Raw genomic sequence first — 21,365 nt, forward strand, 5'->3', positions numbered from 1 at the left:
ACTGAGAGACGGGAAAGAGGGAAGGAAAGGAAGGAGGAAAGCGATAACAAGTGAGGCGCACGCACACACAGCGCGTTCACCGTGCAACAGTGCTGCCAACCACCGAAGCTAGCGTTCCTTAAACAGGATCGAAAGCTCCCCTAGATTTCAAAAAGATTTTTTGCAAGATGTGGCTGCTAAGTTCGTCGATATAACATTTGTAATGCGAAATTTTGTTTCTGTTATGCAAATTTATTTTCAAGCTCAATTTAAAGTACTGAAATAATTCAGTCACTGTACTCAAAGCTGAAATTATATCGCAGTGCAAGCTGTTATGCTAACAAGACAGCCTCCTGCTTGGAGCCATATGCACAGAAAAACAAATCAGCACATATACTTTGTTGTTGTCCGAAACTGCTTTGCACCTGGACCAAAGTGCAAAGATTAGACGGAATTTAATTCTAATTGCAAGGACGATGGACTTCCCTTATGAAATGTCAAAACAGTGCGTCACTTTACGACACAAAGCTTGAATACTTCATTTCTTTAGTGCCGTGCACTGTCATAGCTCCGCCACACTTGCACGCTTATGCGTCACTTGTAGCAATGCACGAACATACGCGGCAAATTTTTATCTTTCTTACGAAGAAAAACTCACCGGAGCACATGGAAACTTGGACCCTGTCCAAGGTTACTCTGCCTATGGGCGGTTCCCAGTAAATTTTAGGATACGCGTGTGCAGGCTTAGCGCCGCAACCTCATCGTCGTGCTCTGCGATAGGCATATACGTGTCCGCGTACGCCCGAATTTTCTATTGCCGCATACGTTTGTTTCACCGGTTGCAGTACTGCGGGAAGCGGCCCGAAGCATCCACACACTGTTGTTTGCTGGGCAACATGCGTTCACTGCACTGCTGTACGATCAAAGGTCACAGTTCGCATGCTAATGCGAAGGTAATTTGCAAGTTACTGAAATAAAAACACCCCATCACGTCAGAAATGTCACAGCTTCTATGAAATAGAGCGAAATTTCTCTATATTTGGACAAGTTTCCTTATTTTTCTAAACAAGGCCCCAAATCCTTAGATCCAGAAAAATTTCCCTAAAGTTGGGAGCACTGCTGTGCAGTGAAAGGCGGTCGCAGAGCCAAAGCGTCTTTCAAACGAAGCAATGCACTGTAGTATCTTTCTGTGCGGATGTCAGTCAAGTTCACGGTTTTAATATCTGTTCTTCTGTAATCTGTCTGTCGTCCAGTTGACTTAAGAGGAAGCTTTAGCTCGGGCCCAACTCCGATGCGGCCTATTCAAATACATGTAAAACGCGAAAACGTTCTTCTGAGATAACCCCTGGACCGATTTTAATGAAGTTCGATGCATTTGAGAGAGAAAGTAAAATTCTAGTGACTGATGGAAGCGGAACTTAAATTTATGTCGTGAATTTTCTTAAAAAGATTTTCAAATATTCGACCGCTTGAAAAAAATAGAAGCACGAAGTTTACCAATTTATAGCTTTGCATCAAGCACAGATATCGCGGTTCTGTAAACGGGATCCATTAGATCATTCAAAATGGACAAATTCGATATGTCATTTTACATCTTACGTGAGTTTGTTACGTTGGTTACAAGGGTTCTGCAAAAACTGTATTTCCATATTACTAAATTTTTTTAATTTTCATGTGTAACATATCAATTTTGTCCGCTTTAGATGTACTATTCGATGCAATTCACAGAATTGTATTATCATTTTTCGTTGTTGAGTTACACAGTTGTAAACTTGATAGTTTCGTTTCCTGAAAATTTCAGATTTTTGCCAATTTTTTAATAAAAAAAATTGACGTCCTAACTCGAAAATTCAGAACCAACAGTCACTAGATTTTAAGTTTTTCTTTTAAATGCAACAAACCTAGTCAAATTTGGTGCAGTGGTTACCGAGAAATACGAATTCTCCTTTTACGTGCATTTAGATAGAAGCAACCCGCCGTGGTTGCTCAGTGGCTATGGTGTTGGGCTGCTGAGCACGAGGTCGCGGGATCGAATCCCGGCCACGGCGGCCGCATTTCGATGGGGGCGAAATGCGAAAACACCCGTGTACTTAGATTTAGGTGCACGTTAAAGAACCCCAGGTGGTCGAAATTTCCGGAGTCCTCCACTACGGCGTGCCTCATAATCAGAAAGTGGTTTTGGCACGTAAAACCCCATAATTTCTTTTTTTTTTTAGATAGAAGCACCCGAGCTAAAGCTTCCTCTTAAAGCTATGGCTCATAATCAGACTTACCGCCTTAAAACACACCACAGTGTGGTATTTCGCGCCTGCATAAAATCCTAGCGTGTCTTGACTACATACAGTGAATAGACTTCTAGAAGCGCTCTGCTATTGGCTTACATTGCCCAATAGACGCCGGGAGACCGCAGACCAACACCTTTGTCCCTTATAGACCCATCTGATGCTCAGCCTTCCGCACGGCATGCCACGATGGTAACTAACTCTCATTTGGCTATGGTTTGGAGCAGCATTGGTTAATGTCCACTCTTCCCAATCGAATTGGCCAGAAGTCCAGAATGTCAAGTTCGTGCGTGATTGTCCCTGCTGTAAAAATGCTATAATGTTTTTTTCTTTCTTTCTTTTTTAAACATCGGGACTGATTGAAGAGCTACAGTCGCTGGCAGGTGCATTTACTGTGTTTGTGCGAACAGGTTTTCTTCGTATGTTCTCTCCTTTTCTCCTCATCTTTTCTGCTCTTATACCATATCCCAATGCACAGTAGCGAACCTGATATTTTATCTGGTTAACCTCTCTGCTCTTCGTCTCTTACTTTCTCTCTTTCTTGACAGCGATTGTCGATGCTTTCTGCAAAATGTTCTTAGTATCATATCGCGTATTTTATACCATAACACGCCCAGCACGTTTTCTTTCTTTTTGTATAGAGAGAGGTTGGGTGAGGTGCGTGTGGCTCTTTCTCGAGTGAGGTGATGTGGCACTAAAGACTGCATTTCGTAGACAATCGACAGTATTACGGGTGGGGCATCGGAGCATTCCAGATTATAACGTGATTCCTAGGAGTTTGTAACTGGCTTTAATAAACGAACATTATCTCATCCAACGCACTTAAATGCCGCACACTCCGTGCCGCCCTACACGTACGGTTCTGCGTATAGCCTGAAAGCTGGCAAACGAACAATAAAAACGCGTTCGGGCGTTGGGAAAAGCATAGAGGTTCCGACTAAAATTGTAGAAGACTATCCATACAAGGGCTCTCTAACTAACGGTGTTTTTCAATGCGCGCACAGGAACACTTGGTGCTGCTCCCAAAATGCTTTCGCGAGAGCTTACGCGAGCCTCGGCGATGCCCCGTTAACGGCGCGATTCCTCGCTGGAGCACATTTAGTGCGGTTCCAAATTGTTACGTTCGCCCACTGGAAGTATCCATTAGCATCGATTCGCTAGCGGTTAGGAATACTCTACGTTAGCTGTGGCTCCGTTCCACGTGACTGACCGTTGGAGTCCCTGGAGGGCGTGCCGGTGATCCAGTTCTCGTCGGCGTCGAAGTGCGCGTCGCCGCCCATGCCTTCGCCGGGGAAAAAGGCGTGCGCCAGCACGGTGCCCGGCCCGTCGAACGAGTAGCCGTCGCCGTGGTCGAGCCTCGCGAACGACACGGCGATGTCGGCGCCACCCTCGTCGCCGGGCCTGCGGCGACGGCTCGACGCGGCGGCCATCTCGGTGAAGCGCAGCTTGGACGCGTCGCTCCACACCTTCAGCGCCTTGCCGATCGCCGAGCGGATCATGCCGCGGTCGGCACGGCGCGGGAACTCCTCCACGCTGCACGAAAAATAAATAAATAAATAAATAAATAAATAAATAAATAAATAAATAAATAAATAAATAAATAAATAAATCAGTGTGTGACAAACAGGGCAGCTGTGGCAGACCAACGAGCGAAATGTTCTATACGTGGATGTTCCTACCGTATTAAAATGTATTTAATTAAGACAGCGGTTGTCTTTCCAACTTCAACTCTCGGCTACAACTGCAGCGCTTAGCCATTAAAATTTGCTTGTATGTTCCTACTGAGAGGAGTAGTTACTCGAAGAAAAGTTACACTGGTTATGACCGTTCTTTTCTTTTTTCGCAACCATTGCGCAGAGTGGCTGACGAGAATGTGTGGAAAATAATAAAAACGCCTCGATGGCAGGTGCTCACTACGCCCCATGCGCCAAGCTGAATGCGAGTGACTCACTGCGTTGCGGGTACAGCTAGACAGGGCGGGAAAGGGGGGTAACCGAAAAGATAAAAACGAGTACATGGCGGCAATAATGAAGTCACAATGCTCCGCTGCAGCAGAGCGGCGTAGCGCAACCCCAATTAGCGGGTGCCCCAATGAATGTCAGAGTGCCAACGAGCCGTACAATGTGCGCAGCAGACTTTTCGCGGAGCAAAGTCTCGGACGAAAAAAAAAAAAAGAGGAAAAGAATTGTTCACCCTGCAGAACCCGCACTTTCACACGGCGAACAGGATGCGCGCCGCGCTTCGCTTTCGGCGGGAAAGGAGCGAGTCAGCAGGAAAGGGCGCGAATGGAGACAAAAAGGCTGAGCGCTTGTAATTCTGCAGCGGCGCCTGTTTCGCAGTGGTCGTGAGCCCGCGAAGAGAACCGTATCGTGTCTGCGATCGTCGTCGCCCTGTCTCGTGTGGCATCTCGCACGACAGCAGGCGAACGGTTTATAGGCTCTCCAACCTCTCTTCCGGAGCAATGAAAGCGCTACGGACACCGGAATTGAGGCCGTGTCTTCTTCAGAATGCTGCGCAAGGAGGAGTTTCTCCTTCGGGAAAAACAAGGGCCATAGTCTTTATTACTAGCACAAAGGGGCGCAGAAAGGTCACTCAGAGCATGTGCGCTTTAACCAGCGACATGATCTGGCCCGCGTGAAAGGAATGTCGAGCATGATGTTACGTTTCGCCTACAACGCGCGGTAATGCCGGCGCGGATGCAACGGACGCCGGGGCTTTGTTCAAAGCGGCGGACATTTTGGCCCGTCCGACGCAACGCCTACCCGCCAAGCGTGTCCAGGCGTGTTTCAGTGCCACGTGTCTTCGTGTGTGTGTGCCCACGCTTGTCAAAGCGCGGCATCAGGGGAGCGGAGCTCCCCAAGTGAAGGTTGGCGATGCGTCACTACACTCGGTTCAGCAGGTCTCTCGGCTCGACAGTTCGCGCCGTTGTGGGGTCATGCTCCGCCGTCCCGTGACCTTCATCCCGTGACCTTCTCTTTTGGACCGCGACGCCGAGAGTATAAGAGCAGCTGCCCCCGGACGCCAGGGGAGAGGCTCCGATTTGTACTGTTGAGTTACGTGCTCTCCCGTCTCTCCACTTCGGTCGAACTGACCGGCCGCTCTTTTGCTATGTTAGAATAAACAAGTTGTTCTGTTACCAGTCTTCTCATGCTTTGCCGGGACCTTCGGATGCTTCCAGTGCCCCAGGCCGCCAGGCCAACGCTACCCTTGGGGCTTGCGACCCATTGGCAATAACGGGCGTCAGCACCGAGACCCCAAAAACTCGTGCCAGCGGTGCGATTACAACATCTGGTTGCCAGCGGTGAGATCGCGACAACGGAGGCCAGCAGCGAAGAGATGCGGTTGACTGTATGCTGAGCAGCACAACGACCATCCGGGAGCAGCGCAACGAGCCCTGTGTGATGACTGGTTGCCTGCAGCGGAACGACTGCGCTGAAGTCTTGGCTGCGAGGTTTGGTGAGTGCGGGACTTTCTTCTTCTGAGTTTTGCCAGGCTTTTGTTAGTGTCAGAAACAGAGCTGGTAATTGTGGTTGTCGTTGCTACCGGGTTAGTTTGCGGCAAGACAATAGTAGGCAGTAGAGAAAGCAGCATTCAGAGCAGCCATGGATTTGAAGTCGTTGCGCAAACCGAAATTGCTGGAGCTTGCGAGAGAGTTGGGTCTGGATGTCTCAGACAAACTCAGAAAACCAGAACTGCTAAGGGCTATTCTTGAGTTAGAAGCTGAGGATGACGAGCTGTCGGAATGCCTTGAGACCATTGAGGAGAGGGAGACGGCAAAAAGACAGGAGCGTGAAATTAAAGAACAGAAAGAGAAAGATGAGCGTGAACGAAAAGAACAGAAAGAAAAAGAAGAGCGCGAACACGCTTTGGAAATGAAGCGTCTCGAGTTAGAGATGGAACGCGCTCGTAATGGAAGTCAGGCACACGGTGCAGGAGAACGAGTATTGTTCAAAATGACTGACCTGATGCGGCCGTTTAAGCTTGGAGAGGACATTGGTTTGTTCCTGGTTAACTTTGAGCGAACGTGCGAGAAGCAGGGGTTCTCTCGGGAAACGTGGCCACAGCGCTTGCTCACTTTGCTACCCGGCGAGGCGGCCGACGTAGTCGCTCGCTTGGAGAGAGAGGAGGCAGAGGATTTCGACAAAGTGAAATCAAGTCTGCTAAAAAAGTACCGGCTGTCAGCGGAGGCGTTCCGTCGGAAGTTCCGGGAAAATGAGAAAGGCAGAAGTGAGTCATATACAGAGTTTGCGTACAGGCTTATGTCAAACATGCAGGAGTGGCTCAAAGAAGAGAAAGCGTTTGGTGACCACGAGAAAGTTCTGCAGTGTTTCGGGCTAGAACAGTTTTATAGTCGGTTACCTGAGAACGTGCGGTACTGGGTCTTGGATAGGCCAGACGTTAGTACGGTGGCTCGAGCCGCTGAGCTAGCCGAGGAGTTTGTGACGCGTCGGGCTCGCGGAGCTAAGGACGGTCAAAAGGGTGAAGTTGGCTCCAAGTTTGAGAGGCCGAAGTTCACACCCATGAGAGCAAAGGGGGACACACGTAGTGCGGATGCGAGTGAAAGCAGTCCGACCGAACGTAAGGAGACGGCGGCAACCGAAGCCGAACGCAGAAAGCGGTTCGAGATGAGGCAAGCGCGCGTTTGTTATACGTGCCAGAAGCCGGGTCACTTTTCGGCGCAGTGTCCAGAAACAAAAACACAAGTCGTGTTTTTGTCTATATGCAGCACTGACGAGAACATGAAGCTTCTCGAGCCTTACATGCGAGACCTCCTCGTAAACGGGAAAGAGTGCCGAGTGCTTCGCGATTCCGCAGCTACAATGGATGTAGTTCACCCCTCTTACGTAGAACCCGATATGTTCACGGGCGAGTGCGCATGGATCAAGCAAGCAGTGGAAGCTCATAGCGTGTGTCTGCCGGTAGCAAAAGTGCTTATTGAAGGACCTTTCGGAGCACTTGAGACGGAGGCCGCAGTGTCATCTATGCTGCCCCCCCAGTACCCGTACCTATTTTCGAACAGGTCCGATCACCTCCTGCGCGAGAAGGGGCTTTTGTTTGGTGAGGCTAGCGTTCAGGCCTTAACCAGATCGAAGGTTCGGGAGCTCGCTGCAAAGGCGGTAGTTGCGGGACCGACGTTGTTGAACGATGAGAAAGGGTCAGAGGCGCAGCAAGCTAGTATTCAGAGCACGCCCGAACGGGATAAAATTGAGCCTGTAGCGTTAAAGGCACCAGATACTGGAGAGGAAATTCCCGATGCGGGAAAGTTAGAAGAGCTTCCGGTCGAGCTTCCGGGACTAGGCTCAGTGACGAACAGGAAAGACACCGATCAAGTCATTAGTGACTTAATAAGTAAAGCATCGCTGTCGCCCGAGCAGAAAACCGAACTACACCAGCTCTTACAAGAGTTTCAAGGTCTGTTCTCTGAGAGGCCTGGTAGGACTTCTGTCCTTACTCATGACATAGAACTTACCTCCCCAGAGCCAGTACGATCCAAGGCGTACCGGGTGTCACCCCGCCAGAGCGATATTATGGAGGCTGAGGTAAAGAAAATGCTACAGCTCGGTGTTATTGAAGCGGGTGAGAGTGATTATACCTCCCCTTTGATTTTAGTTGAGGTACCGGGCAAGGAACCTCGTCCTTGCGTCGACTACCGCAGGCTTAATTCCATCACTAAGGATCAAATTTATCCGATCCCTAACATCGAGGAGCGCCTTGAGAGAGTGAGTAGCGCTCAGTTTATTTCCACCCTAGATCTTGTCAGGGGTTATTGGCAGGTTCCACTTACAGAAGAGGCTAGTAGGTATGCGGCGTTCATTTCACCAATGGGGACATTCCGTCCTAAAGTTTTGAGTTTTGGTTTGAAGAACGCGCCATACTGCTTTTCAAGCCTCATGGATAAAGTGTTGCGGGGACAGCAAGAATTCGCTTTACCGTATCTAGACGACGTAGCGATATTCTCCGCATCCTGGCCTGAGCATATGGCGCACTTGCGGGCAGTGCTAACCCGCCTGCGCGATGCGGGCTTGACAGTCAAGGCTCCCAAGTGCCAGTTAGCACAGGCCGAGGTTGTCTACCTCGGACACGTGATTGGTCGGGGTCGTCGCCGCCCCTCTGAAATAAAGGTGGCCGCTGTGCGAGACTTCCCGCAACCGCGCACGAAGACCGATATTCGGTCGTTCTTAGGTGTCGCCGGCTACTATCAGAGGTACATTCCCAGGTACTCTGATATCGCGGCTCCCTTGACGGATGCTCTAAGAAAGACAGAGCCGCAAACAGTCGTCTGGGATGAGACGAAGGAAAGAGCTTTTAGCGCCCTAAAGAGCGCCCTAACAAGCCAGCCTGTGCTACGATCGCCCGACTACACAAAAGGGTTCGTTGTTCAGTGTGATGCTAGTGAGCGAGGCATGGGCGTTGTACTGTGCCAACGGGAAAATGGAGAAGTAGAACACCCCGTCCTGTATGCTAGTCGTAAGCTGACCAGTCGTGAGCAGGCGTATAGCGCCACCGAGAAAGAGTGTGCGTGTATCGTGTGGGCCGTTCAGAAATTGTCATGTTACCTAGCCGGCTCGAGGTTTATCATTGAAACGGATCACTGCCCTCTCCAATGGCTGCAGACCATCTCTCCCAAAAATGGCCGCCTCCTGCGCTGGAGCCTCGCTTTGCAACAATATTCCTTTGAGGTACGTTACAAAAAGGGGAGTCTCAACGGTAACGCCGATGGCTTAAGTCGAAGCCCCTAACGTGGGAATCAGCCTCAAAATTGCTTGTTACTGATGTTTTTCTTCCTGAGGCAGGATTTTTAACCTATTGCTTTTGTGTAGTGTTTCAAAGTGATGATGTGCTTTTTAGTGCAATTTTTTCGATTTGTGGACGCGTTCTGAGTGCTGCTAAACTACTGTAAGGAACTAGGCAGCAGTATAAAAGGGGAAAGAGCCTGGCAGGGCTTAGTGAGGGTTGTGCCGTGCTTGCTGACTGAGCGGTTGACTTTCGGCGTAGTTCTAACGCTTGCCGGAAACGAGAACAAAAATGTCAACTCTCCCGAAGTCACTTTGCAGTGTCCTGTGTGCACCTGAACGTGAGAACGAGGCCTTCTCTGTGCGCTGCGCTCAAGAAACGCCAAAGAACGCCCGACTTCGGTTATGAGCATCATCGAGCGACATCCCTCCGGACAGCGGATGCAGTCCCCTGACCATCGGGATCTCCTTCCCCCGGCGGGGCGGTCTGTTACGTTTCGCCTACAACGCGCGGTAATGCCGGCGCGGATGCAACGGACGCCGGGGCTTTGTTCAAAGCGGCGGACATTTTGGCCCGTCCGACGCCGCCGCAACGCCTACCCGCCAAGCGTGTCCAGGCGTGTTTCAGTGCCACGTGTCTTCGTGTGTGTGTGCCCACGCTTGTCAAAGCGCGGCATCAGGGGAGCGGAGCTCCCCAAGTGAAGGTTGGCGATGCGTCACTACACTCGGTTCAGCAGGTCTCTCGGCTCGACAGTTCGCGCCGTCGTGGGGTCATGCTCCGCCGTCCCGTGACCTTCATCCCGTGACCTTCTCTTTTGGACCGCGACGCCGAGAGTATAAGAGCAGCTGCCCCCGGACGCCAGGGGAGAGGCTCCGATTTGTACTGTTGAGTTACGTGCTCTCCCGTCTCTCCACTTCGGTCGAACTGACCGGCCGCTCTTTTGCTATGTTAGAATAAACAAGTTGTTCTGTTACCAGTCTTCTCATGCTTTGCCGGGACCTTCGGATGCTTCCAGTGCCCCAGGCCGCCAGGCCAACGCTACCCTTGGGGCTTGCGACCCATTGGCAATAACGGGCGTCAGCACCGAGACCCCAAAAACTCGTGCCAGCGGTGCGATTACAACAATGATGATCAAGATTTTTTTAAAAGTTTACATTTCTTTTTCTTGAGGGGAAATCGGTTATTATAGTGGAGAAACTGAAGGAACGTTAAGCACCCAGATCACCGAATCTATGACGCTAGTGTGATACCGCAAATTTAGTGGTATTTTCTCTATATCTGAGCACTAAGTGCATGTGGATACTCAATTCTCTTTTTCACTTTCTATTCTCCTTACCCCAAATGTAGGGTAGCAAACCGAACGTTCTTCTAGTTGACCTCCCTCGCCCCCTCCCCCTCTCTCTCTCTCTCCCCCCCTCTCTCTCTCTCGATACCCGCGTCTTTTCTGTGGCAGCAAGAGTCTCTCAACCTTACCAACTCATTGCTTACTTTAGAATGAAATGAAATAGCTTTTCTTGATAACTGCCTCCCAATTACAGATGCTGACGTAAATTTACAACGTCGCGGGGTGCCGGAGCCTGGGTCTATCGCCGAATTTTCGAGGTACCCGTCGCCACTCGTCTTTCGCATCGCTTCCGGCACGCGAAGCTCCCGCCCACGGTAAGACTGGCATATTTGGTGTTTCAGACTTGTGTTCTTCCAACATTGATCAGATAAATGTTTAACTTTGACCTCGCTTAAGTTCAAGTAAGCGCTGTCCTGTCCGCATTCTCCGTGCTCTTTCTGCATGTGCGCTGGTGCGCTTCAAAATATTGGGCCCTTATTCACAAAAACTTCTTACGCTAAGATTGTCTGTAAAAGGAAATTCAAGTTAATCCCGATTTCGGACATTTAATCAGTATCGACGAAAACCCTTGAAAATTCAGCTCTGTGCATTATGAACATCAATCGACTAGCCATCTTGTTCTCTCTTAAATTCGTCGCGCAATTCTGTATGCGAAGTATTTCCTACATCGTACAGCTGGTTACGATGATCAGCGCTATTATCCAAGCGGGGTAGTCGTGCCATTGACGTTTCGATCCACTGAACTCGGATTGGAATATTGCGGGCGACCACTAAACCTACGTTTCTTTCTTTTCTCGGTATTCGGTCCACGTTAAGCTCATTTAGTAACTAAATATCTCAAAATATTCACCCCCTAATGCGAAATATGACACTCCCTAATGCGAAATATGAGCGCAGCTCTATGCGTGTTTTCATTTCGCTACCATCCCACCATTTAGCCGATTTGCCAGTGCGAAGACCACAGGATACATTTTGTAGTATTGTGCTGGGACACCATGACTCGATACCATCTGGCTTCAAGCTTGCGAAACGCCCAACATCGGCATTGTGGTGTCTCCGGCAAATTCACGTGTGCCATTCAATTCCTTGGATTGCTAAGAAGCTAGACTTCTCACCGCTAGCCCTGAAGAAGTTGTTTCTGCTTCTCCTCAACGAGTATTATTTTGACTGCATACAAGTTTACACGGACGGTTCCAGCAATTCCAACAGTTCTACCGGAGCAGTAGTTGTTCCATCGGACGCCGTTTCTTTGCAATTTAAATATTCGCGCAATACAACGTCGACAGCAGCAGAACTTGCGGCTCTTCAAGGTGCACTCAAGTACTATCGTGAGCAATATGAGCAGGAACACGCGAGCGCGTGGGAAATAGCTTCGAAACCGACGTGGGGCGATGCGTTGCGGCCGCTGTAGGAAACAAAGTGGAAAGGGCGCCGCGGTTCCGCCAACTGTCGGTACTCCCGCCTCACTAGCGTTACTGCGTAATGGCAGCTGATTGCGTGTCACCGGGCGCTAGCGATGATAAGGCGGTTATGTCATGCAGAGCGTGGACCGTGCTGTCTGTAGTTGAGCGCAAAATATCTCTAGCTGTCTTTTTATCATACTTGCGGAACGTATCGCAATGATACCGGCGTGATACTGTGGCGCCTGTAATAGCCCTCGCACGCAGGAAAAAGCAGGGTTGTTTTGTTATGCGTGTTTTTATATGTCTCGGTTATTGTGAACAAAGAAAAGTTGTACGCAGCAGTGAATTTAAAGGTTTTATTAGGCGATTGCTTAATGGTAACAAAATTTTCATCCACACAAAAAGTATCCCAATACATCAGTGTTACAGCTTGACCTTTCCTTGCAGGCTTCATGCGTTAATAACGGGTCATGGCTCCGCCTGCTTGAATGACGGCCTCCATTCTTTTTGGCAGAGACACGTAGAGAGCCTCGATGAAGGCTTTGTCATCTTGAAGATGTTTCCACTCGCGCTTTATGGCTTCCCACAGTTCATCACTGGTCGTCGAGTGCAAGGAGAGTCTTGAAAGGTTAGCCTTCATACGTGCCCAAACATGTTCTATGATGTGCATGTCTGCACCCTTCGCACACCACTCCAAGCTCCTTACCCCTAGTTCGCCTAAAAGACGTGCCACGACCTTTGCTGTGTGAACGGGAGACAAGTCCTGCTGGAATAGATAATACCCATCCGGGTGTGGACCATTCAGTGCATAGGGGATCATCTCGTGCTCCAGCAATGTGCAATATGCAGAACTCGTAAATCTCCCAGGGATTCTTACAATGGGACTTAGGCCATCCCGCGAAATAGCCGCCCACACGTTTACTGACGTGCGTCCACTTGCGGCCACCTGCTTGACGTTCTGCGGAGAGAAGCGCGTATTCTCCATGCGCCACACTCTTCTCTGGTCGTCCCAGTGGCTTGAGAACGTAGATTCATCAGAGAAGATGACATATTTCCAATCCTCGACCTTCCAGCTGCGGTGATCGACAGCGAACTTTAGGCGAGCAGTCTTGTTGGCAACTGTGAGAAGGGGCTTCTGAGCAGCGATACGACTACGGAGGGCGGCTTCCCTTAGCCTTCGCCGCACCGTGCTGTCGCTTACATGTTCCAGGGCAAGAGTACTGCGCACCTCCTTCGCATTTAGAAATGGCTTCTCGTTGACTGCAGCAACAATTTGTAGGTCTTGATCCGCCGACGTGGCGCAAGGTCGCCGCCTCTCGTGCGGCGCATCCTTAATGCGTCCTTCATCTCGGTACGCCTGCACTATCCTGTTGACTGTGTTCAACCGGCAGCCCGTCAAGGCAGCAATGTTTCGCTGCGAGTAAGCTTTCTTCGACAACTCAACGACTTCTTCCCGCTTATTCAACGGCACTCGAGACATCGCAGGACGCTGAAACGCACTTCTAACCGCGGGCAGTCGTGGTCTCCCTTATAAGCATTTGCCACGAAAAAGAAATTAAAGATGCGCGTCGGCCGTGACGTAGCGTTTTTACTTCTTTTCTTGTTCATCAAAGATTCGAACGTTTCCATGAAAGGTGCGACTGGCCTTACGATAGACCTTTTAAGAAGTCGGCCAGAAAATATTCCCTGTCGCATGCTTGCAAATATCTAAGAGTCGGGTCTGACCGCTCCACATACGCACACTCAGACAAAGAAAAAAGGAACAAAAAAGGTTAACAGCGGTATTTTGCGCTGAACTACAGACAGCGCGGTCCACGCTCTGCATGCCATAACCGCCTTATCATCGCTAGCGCCCGGTGACATGCAATCCGGTGCCGTTACGCAGCAACGCTAGTGAGGCGGGAGTGCCGACAGTTGGCGGAACCGCGGCGCCCTTTCCACTTTGTTTCCTACAGCGGCCGCAACGCATCCCCCACGTCGGTTTCGAGGCTATTTCCCACGCGCTCGCGTGTTCCTGCTCATATTGCTCACGATAGTACATGCTCCAGCAGCCACCAAGACGTTGGGCCATTTTCTGCGATTCTAAAGCAGCACTACAAACACTGCAGTTTGCCTATACGTCATGGGTTACATGAACAGCTAGTGCACGAAATAAGGCACGCTCATCATCACGCGTTCGAGAAATGCCACGACCATTGTATTTTAATGGTTGCCGAGCCACTGCGGAATTGTCGGCAGTTACAACGCAGGTGAAGCTGCGCGTTCGGCTCAGCGTGTTCCTGTACCACTTTCAAGAACTGATGCTGCGCGACAACTTCAATCACTTGCTCGCCACATCACACTTTTACGATAGAATTCACCGGGTTTCACCAACTCACGCGTGCACTCTCTCGACCCTATTTTGCGGCTTCGCCTGCCACCTGAACTCTCCTGTCGCGAAACAACTTCATTGTGTCGCATGTGGTTGGGCGTCGCATTTACCAATGCCTACTCATTCCGAATATAGGGATGGCCAACAGTGCGTCGTGCAGCTTGTGCGGGTGCGATGGCACTCTACAGCACCTTCTGTGCCACTACCCATTCTTTGACACTCAACGACGTAATCTACAAGCTAAACTCAACTTACTAGATAATAGAGCGCTCTTGGATGAAAAGATCCTTGGACCATGGCCTATGCAAAGGCCACAAAAGCCCTTCTGCACTTCGTGAAGAATACTGGATTTTATGAACGCTTGTGACAGTGGTAATTTTTCTGCGACTGACTGTGAATGACTATTATTTTTCTTTTCTCTCCTTATCTATTCTTCCCCTCTCCCAATCCCCAAGTGTAGGGTAACCAACCGGGCACGTCATTGGTTAACCTCCTTACCTCTCCCTCTTCGCTCTCTCTCTCTCTCTCTCTCTCTCTCTCTCTCATTTCGCTATATCCATATTAAGAAGAGAATGCTGTGAGTAGCGTAGCTGGCGAGGACAATGTCTCGTGCGGCCTCGCCAATTGGGAGGTCGCGAGAAGCAGCGCGTGGGTGACGCGTGGGCGCGATTCACAGCAGCCGCAGCAGACAGACCTCCGCTCATGCAATCCTTTGTTTCCATACAGATGACGCGCGCTACTCTTGCGCCATATCGTAGCCATCGTCGCCGCACAGGCCGCCTTGCTCGGCACTACGCTTTTCTTCTCACGTTCTCGTTCCACCAACGACGACAGCGGCCCTTCGTCGCGGAGAAATCGTGCCACCAGTGTCAGCGGCGACAACACCCAAGGGAGCGTCACATCGAGCCCTACTCGTAGCCGCTCGCCATCGCCCCTTGCAGGAGCTGTGATCCCCGTCACACACGCTGGTCCTCCCGCGCTCGGTAGCGCAGATGAGATCGCCCGCGTGGCTGCGGATACCGTGGCCGCCGGTGACACAGCGAATGCTCCTCCTCCGCTTTCCGCCTCGCGCTCTCTACTTGCATCTCCCACTGCGCTCCGCGTTCATCTTTCGCTGTGCTCGTTCGCTTGTTTACGAGGTACGACGCCGTGGCACGCCGACGTTCAACGCAGGAACGGGCGCCTAAGAGCTGCGCTCTAAAACTCTGCACAATACTGCCGCTACGAAAAACCGTGGACCGAATCCACAAAGCTTCGCTAATAATATGCCCAGCATCAGGACTGGCTAGCATTTTCTCTTGCGAGCGATTCTAGCGTAAGAGCGTCATAAGAGCGTCATTTGAGCGGTGGGAGGTACAGCTGACTGGCGATACCCTGGCGGGACAAGAAGCTCTCGTCCAGCAAGTACGTCAAGCAGCCATGGCCAGTGGAGTCCTGGAATGAGGACACCACCCACTCGACCTCAAGAGCAACCACCTCGATGGTCCTAATAAATGTTTTATCTCTCTCTCTATCTAGCGTAAGAGCCTCCTGTGAATACGGAAAGCCTGTTCGATTCTATTCAATTTAAGAACCGATGTAGAAATTGAACGCAAAAGTTATAAACGTGATGTCTGCACAGAAAAATGACGACGAGAATTAAGTTAAGCGGGAGCGCGATTCACGAGCTGAAGGGTGGAAAGAGGAGAAGCGCGAAGGGGAGTGTTGGCGCTTCAGCTACGTCGGAGTAGCTGAAGAGAAATCGGTACCCAGCCAATGAAGTGCTTTTGGCAGGCCACTTCACTCAGAGTCTTCCCGACTGGTTCGACAGCGTACGAGCGATGGCGTAAATTCCGTTACTAGTTTTGACAGCGAGTTGGTGGGAGACGCGCACATAAAAAGCTTCCGCGTTAAAAAAAATGTACTGACGATCTTGGCTGCTACTGTCACGACTGCTTTAATGGACATTTATCAGACGCCTCCCAACGGAGACAGTCCACGGCTCCACAGCTCCGAATTACAACCCTGGCCGCTCTTCCGGAATACATTTTTCTGGAACTGTCTCTGTGTGTGAACTGCCCCTTCCTTCGCAGATAACAATTACCAAAAGGGGAGGTCGTAACTGCTTGGTTGAAATAAATAAATAAACAATCAGTCGATCGATCGACGAAACGTTTATTATAGTACCCAGGAACAGCTATGAAGCCTTTTTTACTTATGCACTTAAAAGCTAATATTACAAACGCAGTGTACAGAAAGGTAAATGAGGTAAACAAATTAGTATGAGGCAGAGGAACAAACAGGAGAAAATAATAATAATAATAATAATAATAATAATAATAATAATAATAATAATAATAATTGACATCAAAGCCTACAGGACGAGGCCAGATTGTAAACGCGTGAGCAAAACTATACGGGCCCGGGATTGCGCGATAAAGCAGATTTTTTCATCCGCTCCCGAATGCAACTTGGAATTGAGGACTGCAGTCCAAACTTGGCATTGCGATCTTTCCTGTGCACTCGTCGATTTCAGTTTATGCATGTTAACTACAAAGAAATTTAGTTTTTTCGGAGACCCTGTGATCCGTACACTTTTGCTCCACGGGTGTATACATGAATAATTTCGTTCGATGGCAGCCATGCAGCCGTGTCGTTCGAGTTGTTCTTCGGTCGTGTATAGCGGAGTTCCCAGGGGCCGTTTTGAGTTTAAGATTCTTTTCCCTTGGATGCTATTCGCGCCGCAATTATCACCCGTCGATTATCACCCGGCGATTGTCGGCTACTCCGTCGCCGACAATCGCCATGTCGAAGGCCTGGCGTCATCCCATGCAGCCAACGACGACGGGCAATAAGAATGGAAAATGAGAAATACTGCTTAAATAATACGGCCCCAGCCCTACTATGCTCATATCGGTATTTACGTCCACTAGTGAGGGACGTTCGCGCTTTACTAGCCTTTGCAGGATGAACGCTTTGTGCCTATATCATTGTACCTGTTTCTGTATTCGCCGACTTGGATACAGATAGCATGATTGCGGTCACGGCAGTCCAGAGTAACATTCACTGCTTATGCACCAAAGTCGCCAGCTTTCGGCGACATGTCGGTGACAAAAGAATTGCACTAGTACAGCTGAAATAAATAAATAAATAAATAAATAAATAAAGTGTACTGCAGAATATTATCGATACTTGGAGAAACAGAATGTGCCGCTCATGCACGAAGAAGATGACGGTTGAGAAGCTCGAGGCTATCGCGCTGTTCCCGGCCTTTGACGGTTCGCTGACTACGACAGTGTCTCTTTTATGAAAGCAGTATATTCCAAACGCCCCCATTAAATAATAAATAAATAATAATGTTAATAATAGGATGATGATGAAGCAGTTGAAGATTGCTTTTTGTCAGTTACTGTGCTACAAATATGCTCAAAACAAGATTCAGCTCAAGCTTCTTGCAGACGGTTGTTTCGTTGTTCTTGCTCCTAGACAACGGCACTTAACTACTACGAGAGATAAACCTAGGAGGGGGCAGTAAGAGTTTAAAATGGGATAACTAAATTACGGAGGGCTAGAAATAAATGCTGTAGTGATATGGACAATTAGGATAAGAAGAAGCAGAATTAATAATGCATGAATTTGCCAGCGTTTCGCGCATCAAAGACATAAATGGCAACTGCGATCATTCGAACTACTCCTCATCTTAAAGCTTTGCACCGTACGTTTAAAACGCCAAACGTAGAAAATAAAATAAAAAGTCGCATTCAATAAGACCGGGTTTTGAAGGAGGCCGCACTTCAAACGAGCGCGCGAATTTTTAAAGAAGGACACCGGCTGTGGTTGGAAAACTGAGCCTCGCTTCCTCTACAGTTCGAGAAAACGCGCTCCACATTCGCCGCTTCCTAGCGAATCGATTTGAAGGGATGTCGATTGCGAGGATTCCAGCAACGTGGATGCCTCTTGTTCGACGGGAATCACGCAAGCACGCCCACTTTTATTCTGTTCGTGTAGTCCGCTGTTTTAGTTTACCTCTCAGTTTATTTAGAGGGATTATAATCGCAGGCATCTCCATGCCATCTGCTGTTAGCTTCCCGCCTCGACAAATTGAACAAATCCGCGGGGACCCGCGGCACCAGCTGGTTTTCCGTCCTTGTTGCGAGCAGGAAACAAAAACAGAAACTCAGTGAACTCGGATACACTCCGTCGATTATCGTTGATTCTTTCTTTGTAACCTCCTCGTCACTTTAGTCTCTTATATTAATTTATTGTACTTGCCTTTCTTTTTTTTCACCAGAAAACAGCAAGAAGCTTCATCTTGTGTTCAAACCGTAATAGTAAGGAGACTGTCGTTCAGCCCTTGTGGCTATGTACTTCGTGAAACGCGGTCGATATCGGGTTCGCGAGTTGTTTTCTCATACGAACGCTATGATTTACAAGGCCCCGTCGACCACAAGAGACTGGGTGCACGCGAGTCGATAATTCGCCAGGCCCCAACCCAGCACACGTTCGAGGTTTCAACAAAAGCGTGGCTTTGGTACACTATATACGGCGAGCGAGCCGAAATAGCGTACACACAATGTTAAGACAACTACACAACACGATTCGCAGTGCTTCCGGCGGCGTCGCGGCCTCAGTGTTATGTCATAACAAAACGCAGAAGCGCTCGTAATTGCGTTCGGCGTACGTGTCACACTTCGCTAATGCCGCGAACGCAAGACGACAGAAGGAAAGACGCAAGAGACGAAGGGAGGGGGGGGGGGGTGATTTATTCTGCGGCTTTGTCGCTTGTCAATCGGTGTGTCCCACAACGCTTCTATCCAACGATTATACTTTCCGTCGAAGCCTCTTCTCTCGTCTGGGCTGGAGGGTAGACGTGACGGCTCACCGTCTAGCGTTGTGGCATTGTCGCGCCTGTTTCCCTCTCCCTCTCAGCGTCTGCGCGCCGCATTGGGAGTCTGTGCGCTGAATTTTTCATGACGTTTCAGCGGCGGCGGCGGCGGCGGCTCATTGCGCCGGGGCCATCCGGCCACCACGCTGCTGCCGCTGGCATACAAGGCGTTCCATTGCGGGGCGTCACTTGGGGAAGCGCAGAAATTACTCTTTTTTTGAGGGTAGGTACGTTACGTCGCTAATTACTTCCGCGAAGGAGAGGTACAGAGAGGGCGAAAGGGACGAGGAAGATGGTCGGGAACGCGCGAGAACGTGTAAAAAATTTAACGGAATTGTAACTCGCCGAGAATGCAGCCCTGAGGCATACGCAACAGCGCCGGTATTCCCACAAATGTTCTTACGGTGAAGCTGTTCGCAAGGGTGGATCTCTGCCAGTCATCACGTTGCATTTACTATTGGCGAAGGTGGAAGGCCAATGGCAAAGAGCACTTGAGAACTACAAGCTTTGTGAATTCGGTCCCAGTACGCCAGGCGATAGCGTGTTACATTGCTTGTTCGTCATCCGCCACGTCGAATGGTTAGCGGCATTCGCAACGTGGTATAGGGACTGATCATGCTCCCAGGATCTATGTAACCAATCACGATGATGCGGTTGCCAAGGCGTCCGCCGAGCGCGCACGTTCCGTTTGCATGCACTAAGAAATCGATGTTGATTGGCTGACACGGGTTTTACGTTTTTATTGCATTGCTTTCAAGGTATAGCTGCGTGTTTCGAAAACTGTGTCTTCGTGTGCTCCGCTCAACACGAATTTCGGGTTTATTTTAACTGTAGCGTTCGTGTACTGTTCACGTGTCACTGCGACTGCCAGTCTTCGAGAACGTCGTATGATGATTGTTTAGTTACCGCCTACTTCTATTGCCTCACAGTTATAAACAGCCGATTGTACCGCCAAACCTCTGAGCGTCTAGATATTATTTACAGTCACGCAATATAAAAACGTGAGCGAAAGCTGATTATACTTATGGGTACATTTACATTACTTGTTATGGCAACCAGTATTCGAACCGCTCTAACTTCGTTGCCAAAAAACTAGGTCACTGTCATGGATTGTAATTCATGCGTAGTCAAAGTTCAGTCACATAAATAGATTTATTTTATTTAAAGTCAAAGGTAAATTCAGCGATACGACATTGCCAGCTTGCAGCTGGTGCAGGCGACAGTGCCTGCACCAGCGTATGATGCTTTCTTTCTTTCTTTCTTTCTTTCTTTCTTTCTTTCTTTCTATATTAAAGCGTATGAAACATACATTACGGCGTATCACTGAGCTTACGAGACAGCGATCAAAAGAATAGTGCCACTAACAGAGACAGGAACAGTCATAGAGGTCTGCCTATGGCTTATTCTTCCAGCCACGCAGTTTGTTGTGAAAATGCGAAGGAGAGGATGAAGAGAAGCACGACGAGCAGAGAAGCAGATGGCCAGTGCAGCATATACACATCCAACTACTCATAACAAACTTAAACGTGCACGACACGTATATGTCCGATCGTCGATCCGTTGTTTGCACCGGAAGCGTCGGCCCCAGTGCGTGACGTGTCCGTGCTGAGCACCAAGACCTCGTCTCGCATTGATGGCGTCGCGCTTTACGAGCTCGTGTGCGGGCATACGCGGCGATCTGCGCGATGACGGCGGCGCATAAGACACGAGTCAGTCTGCAGCCGTGTGCATCACGTGACCCTTGCTCTATTTCGGGCACGACACTCGAGCGACGACTGAAGAGTCTCGTCGACGGGCAGCAGAGAACGCGCCTGCGAAGTGGATACTGTGCCGCATGGCGTCCCCTTCCTGTATTCGTTTTTCCTTGCGACGTGCCGAGCAGCGCCGCGGATGCTCGCCTGCCAGGGCGGCCTGTGACGACTGCCAGAGGCGAAGCTTCGCTTGCGAAGACGAACAGCCGTTTACGTTCGCCAGCAGCGCATTTTGGTGGGCACTAAGACGACGCCTTCTGCGGCATCGCTAAAGCGGCGCATGAGAACTATAGCGGCGTGTAAGAACACTTAAAGACTAATATAAACAAAGAAATAAAAATGAAAAAAAAACACCATTTCTTAAAGAAGGAGTGGAGGGGTGGGTGGGGTGAGGGCGAGCGCAGTGTTGGGTGATACTTACTCCCGTATTCAGAAATGCACCGTAACTTGAAGCTAATGCATGACTTTTAGTCCAAGTCCCGCTCAAGATAACGTCCGACATGAATGTGCCCAAGATGGTCGATAGTTTCCTTTCCGTAGGCGCATTCACGGCAGGCGTTATCTTGACCCGAACTTCATAATTTCAAGCATGGGCTACAACATAAGGCGCATTTTTAAATACACGGGCAACTTTA

At 49.6% G+C, this 21,365-nt stretch overlaps 1 protein-coding gene across 1 annotated transcript in view; it reads right to left on the bottom strand.

Annotated features, from left to right (window-relative positions):
- Positions 1-21,365, bottom strand: part of LOC126519541 (matrix metalloproteinase-2-like) — a 266,198-nt gene that overhangs the window by 55,473 nt on the left and 189,360 nt on the right. The window contains exon 3 of the mRNA XM_050168978.2: positions 3,472-3,794. Within this exon, the coding sequence (XP_050024935.1) occupies positions 3,472-3,794 (323 nt within the window). The remainder of the gene's footprint in view (positions 1-3,471; positions 3,795-21,365) is intronic.

Source organism: Dermacentor andersoni, chromosome 3 (assembly GCF_023375885.2).
Source record: "Dermacentor andersoni chromosome 3, qqDerAnde1_hic_scaffold, whole genome shotgun sequence".
Taxonomy (NCBI): domain Eukaryota; kingdom Metazoa; phylum Arthropoda; class Arachnida; order Ixodida; family Ixodidae; genus Dermacentor; species Dermacentor andersoni.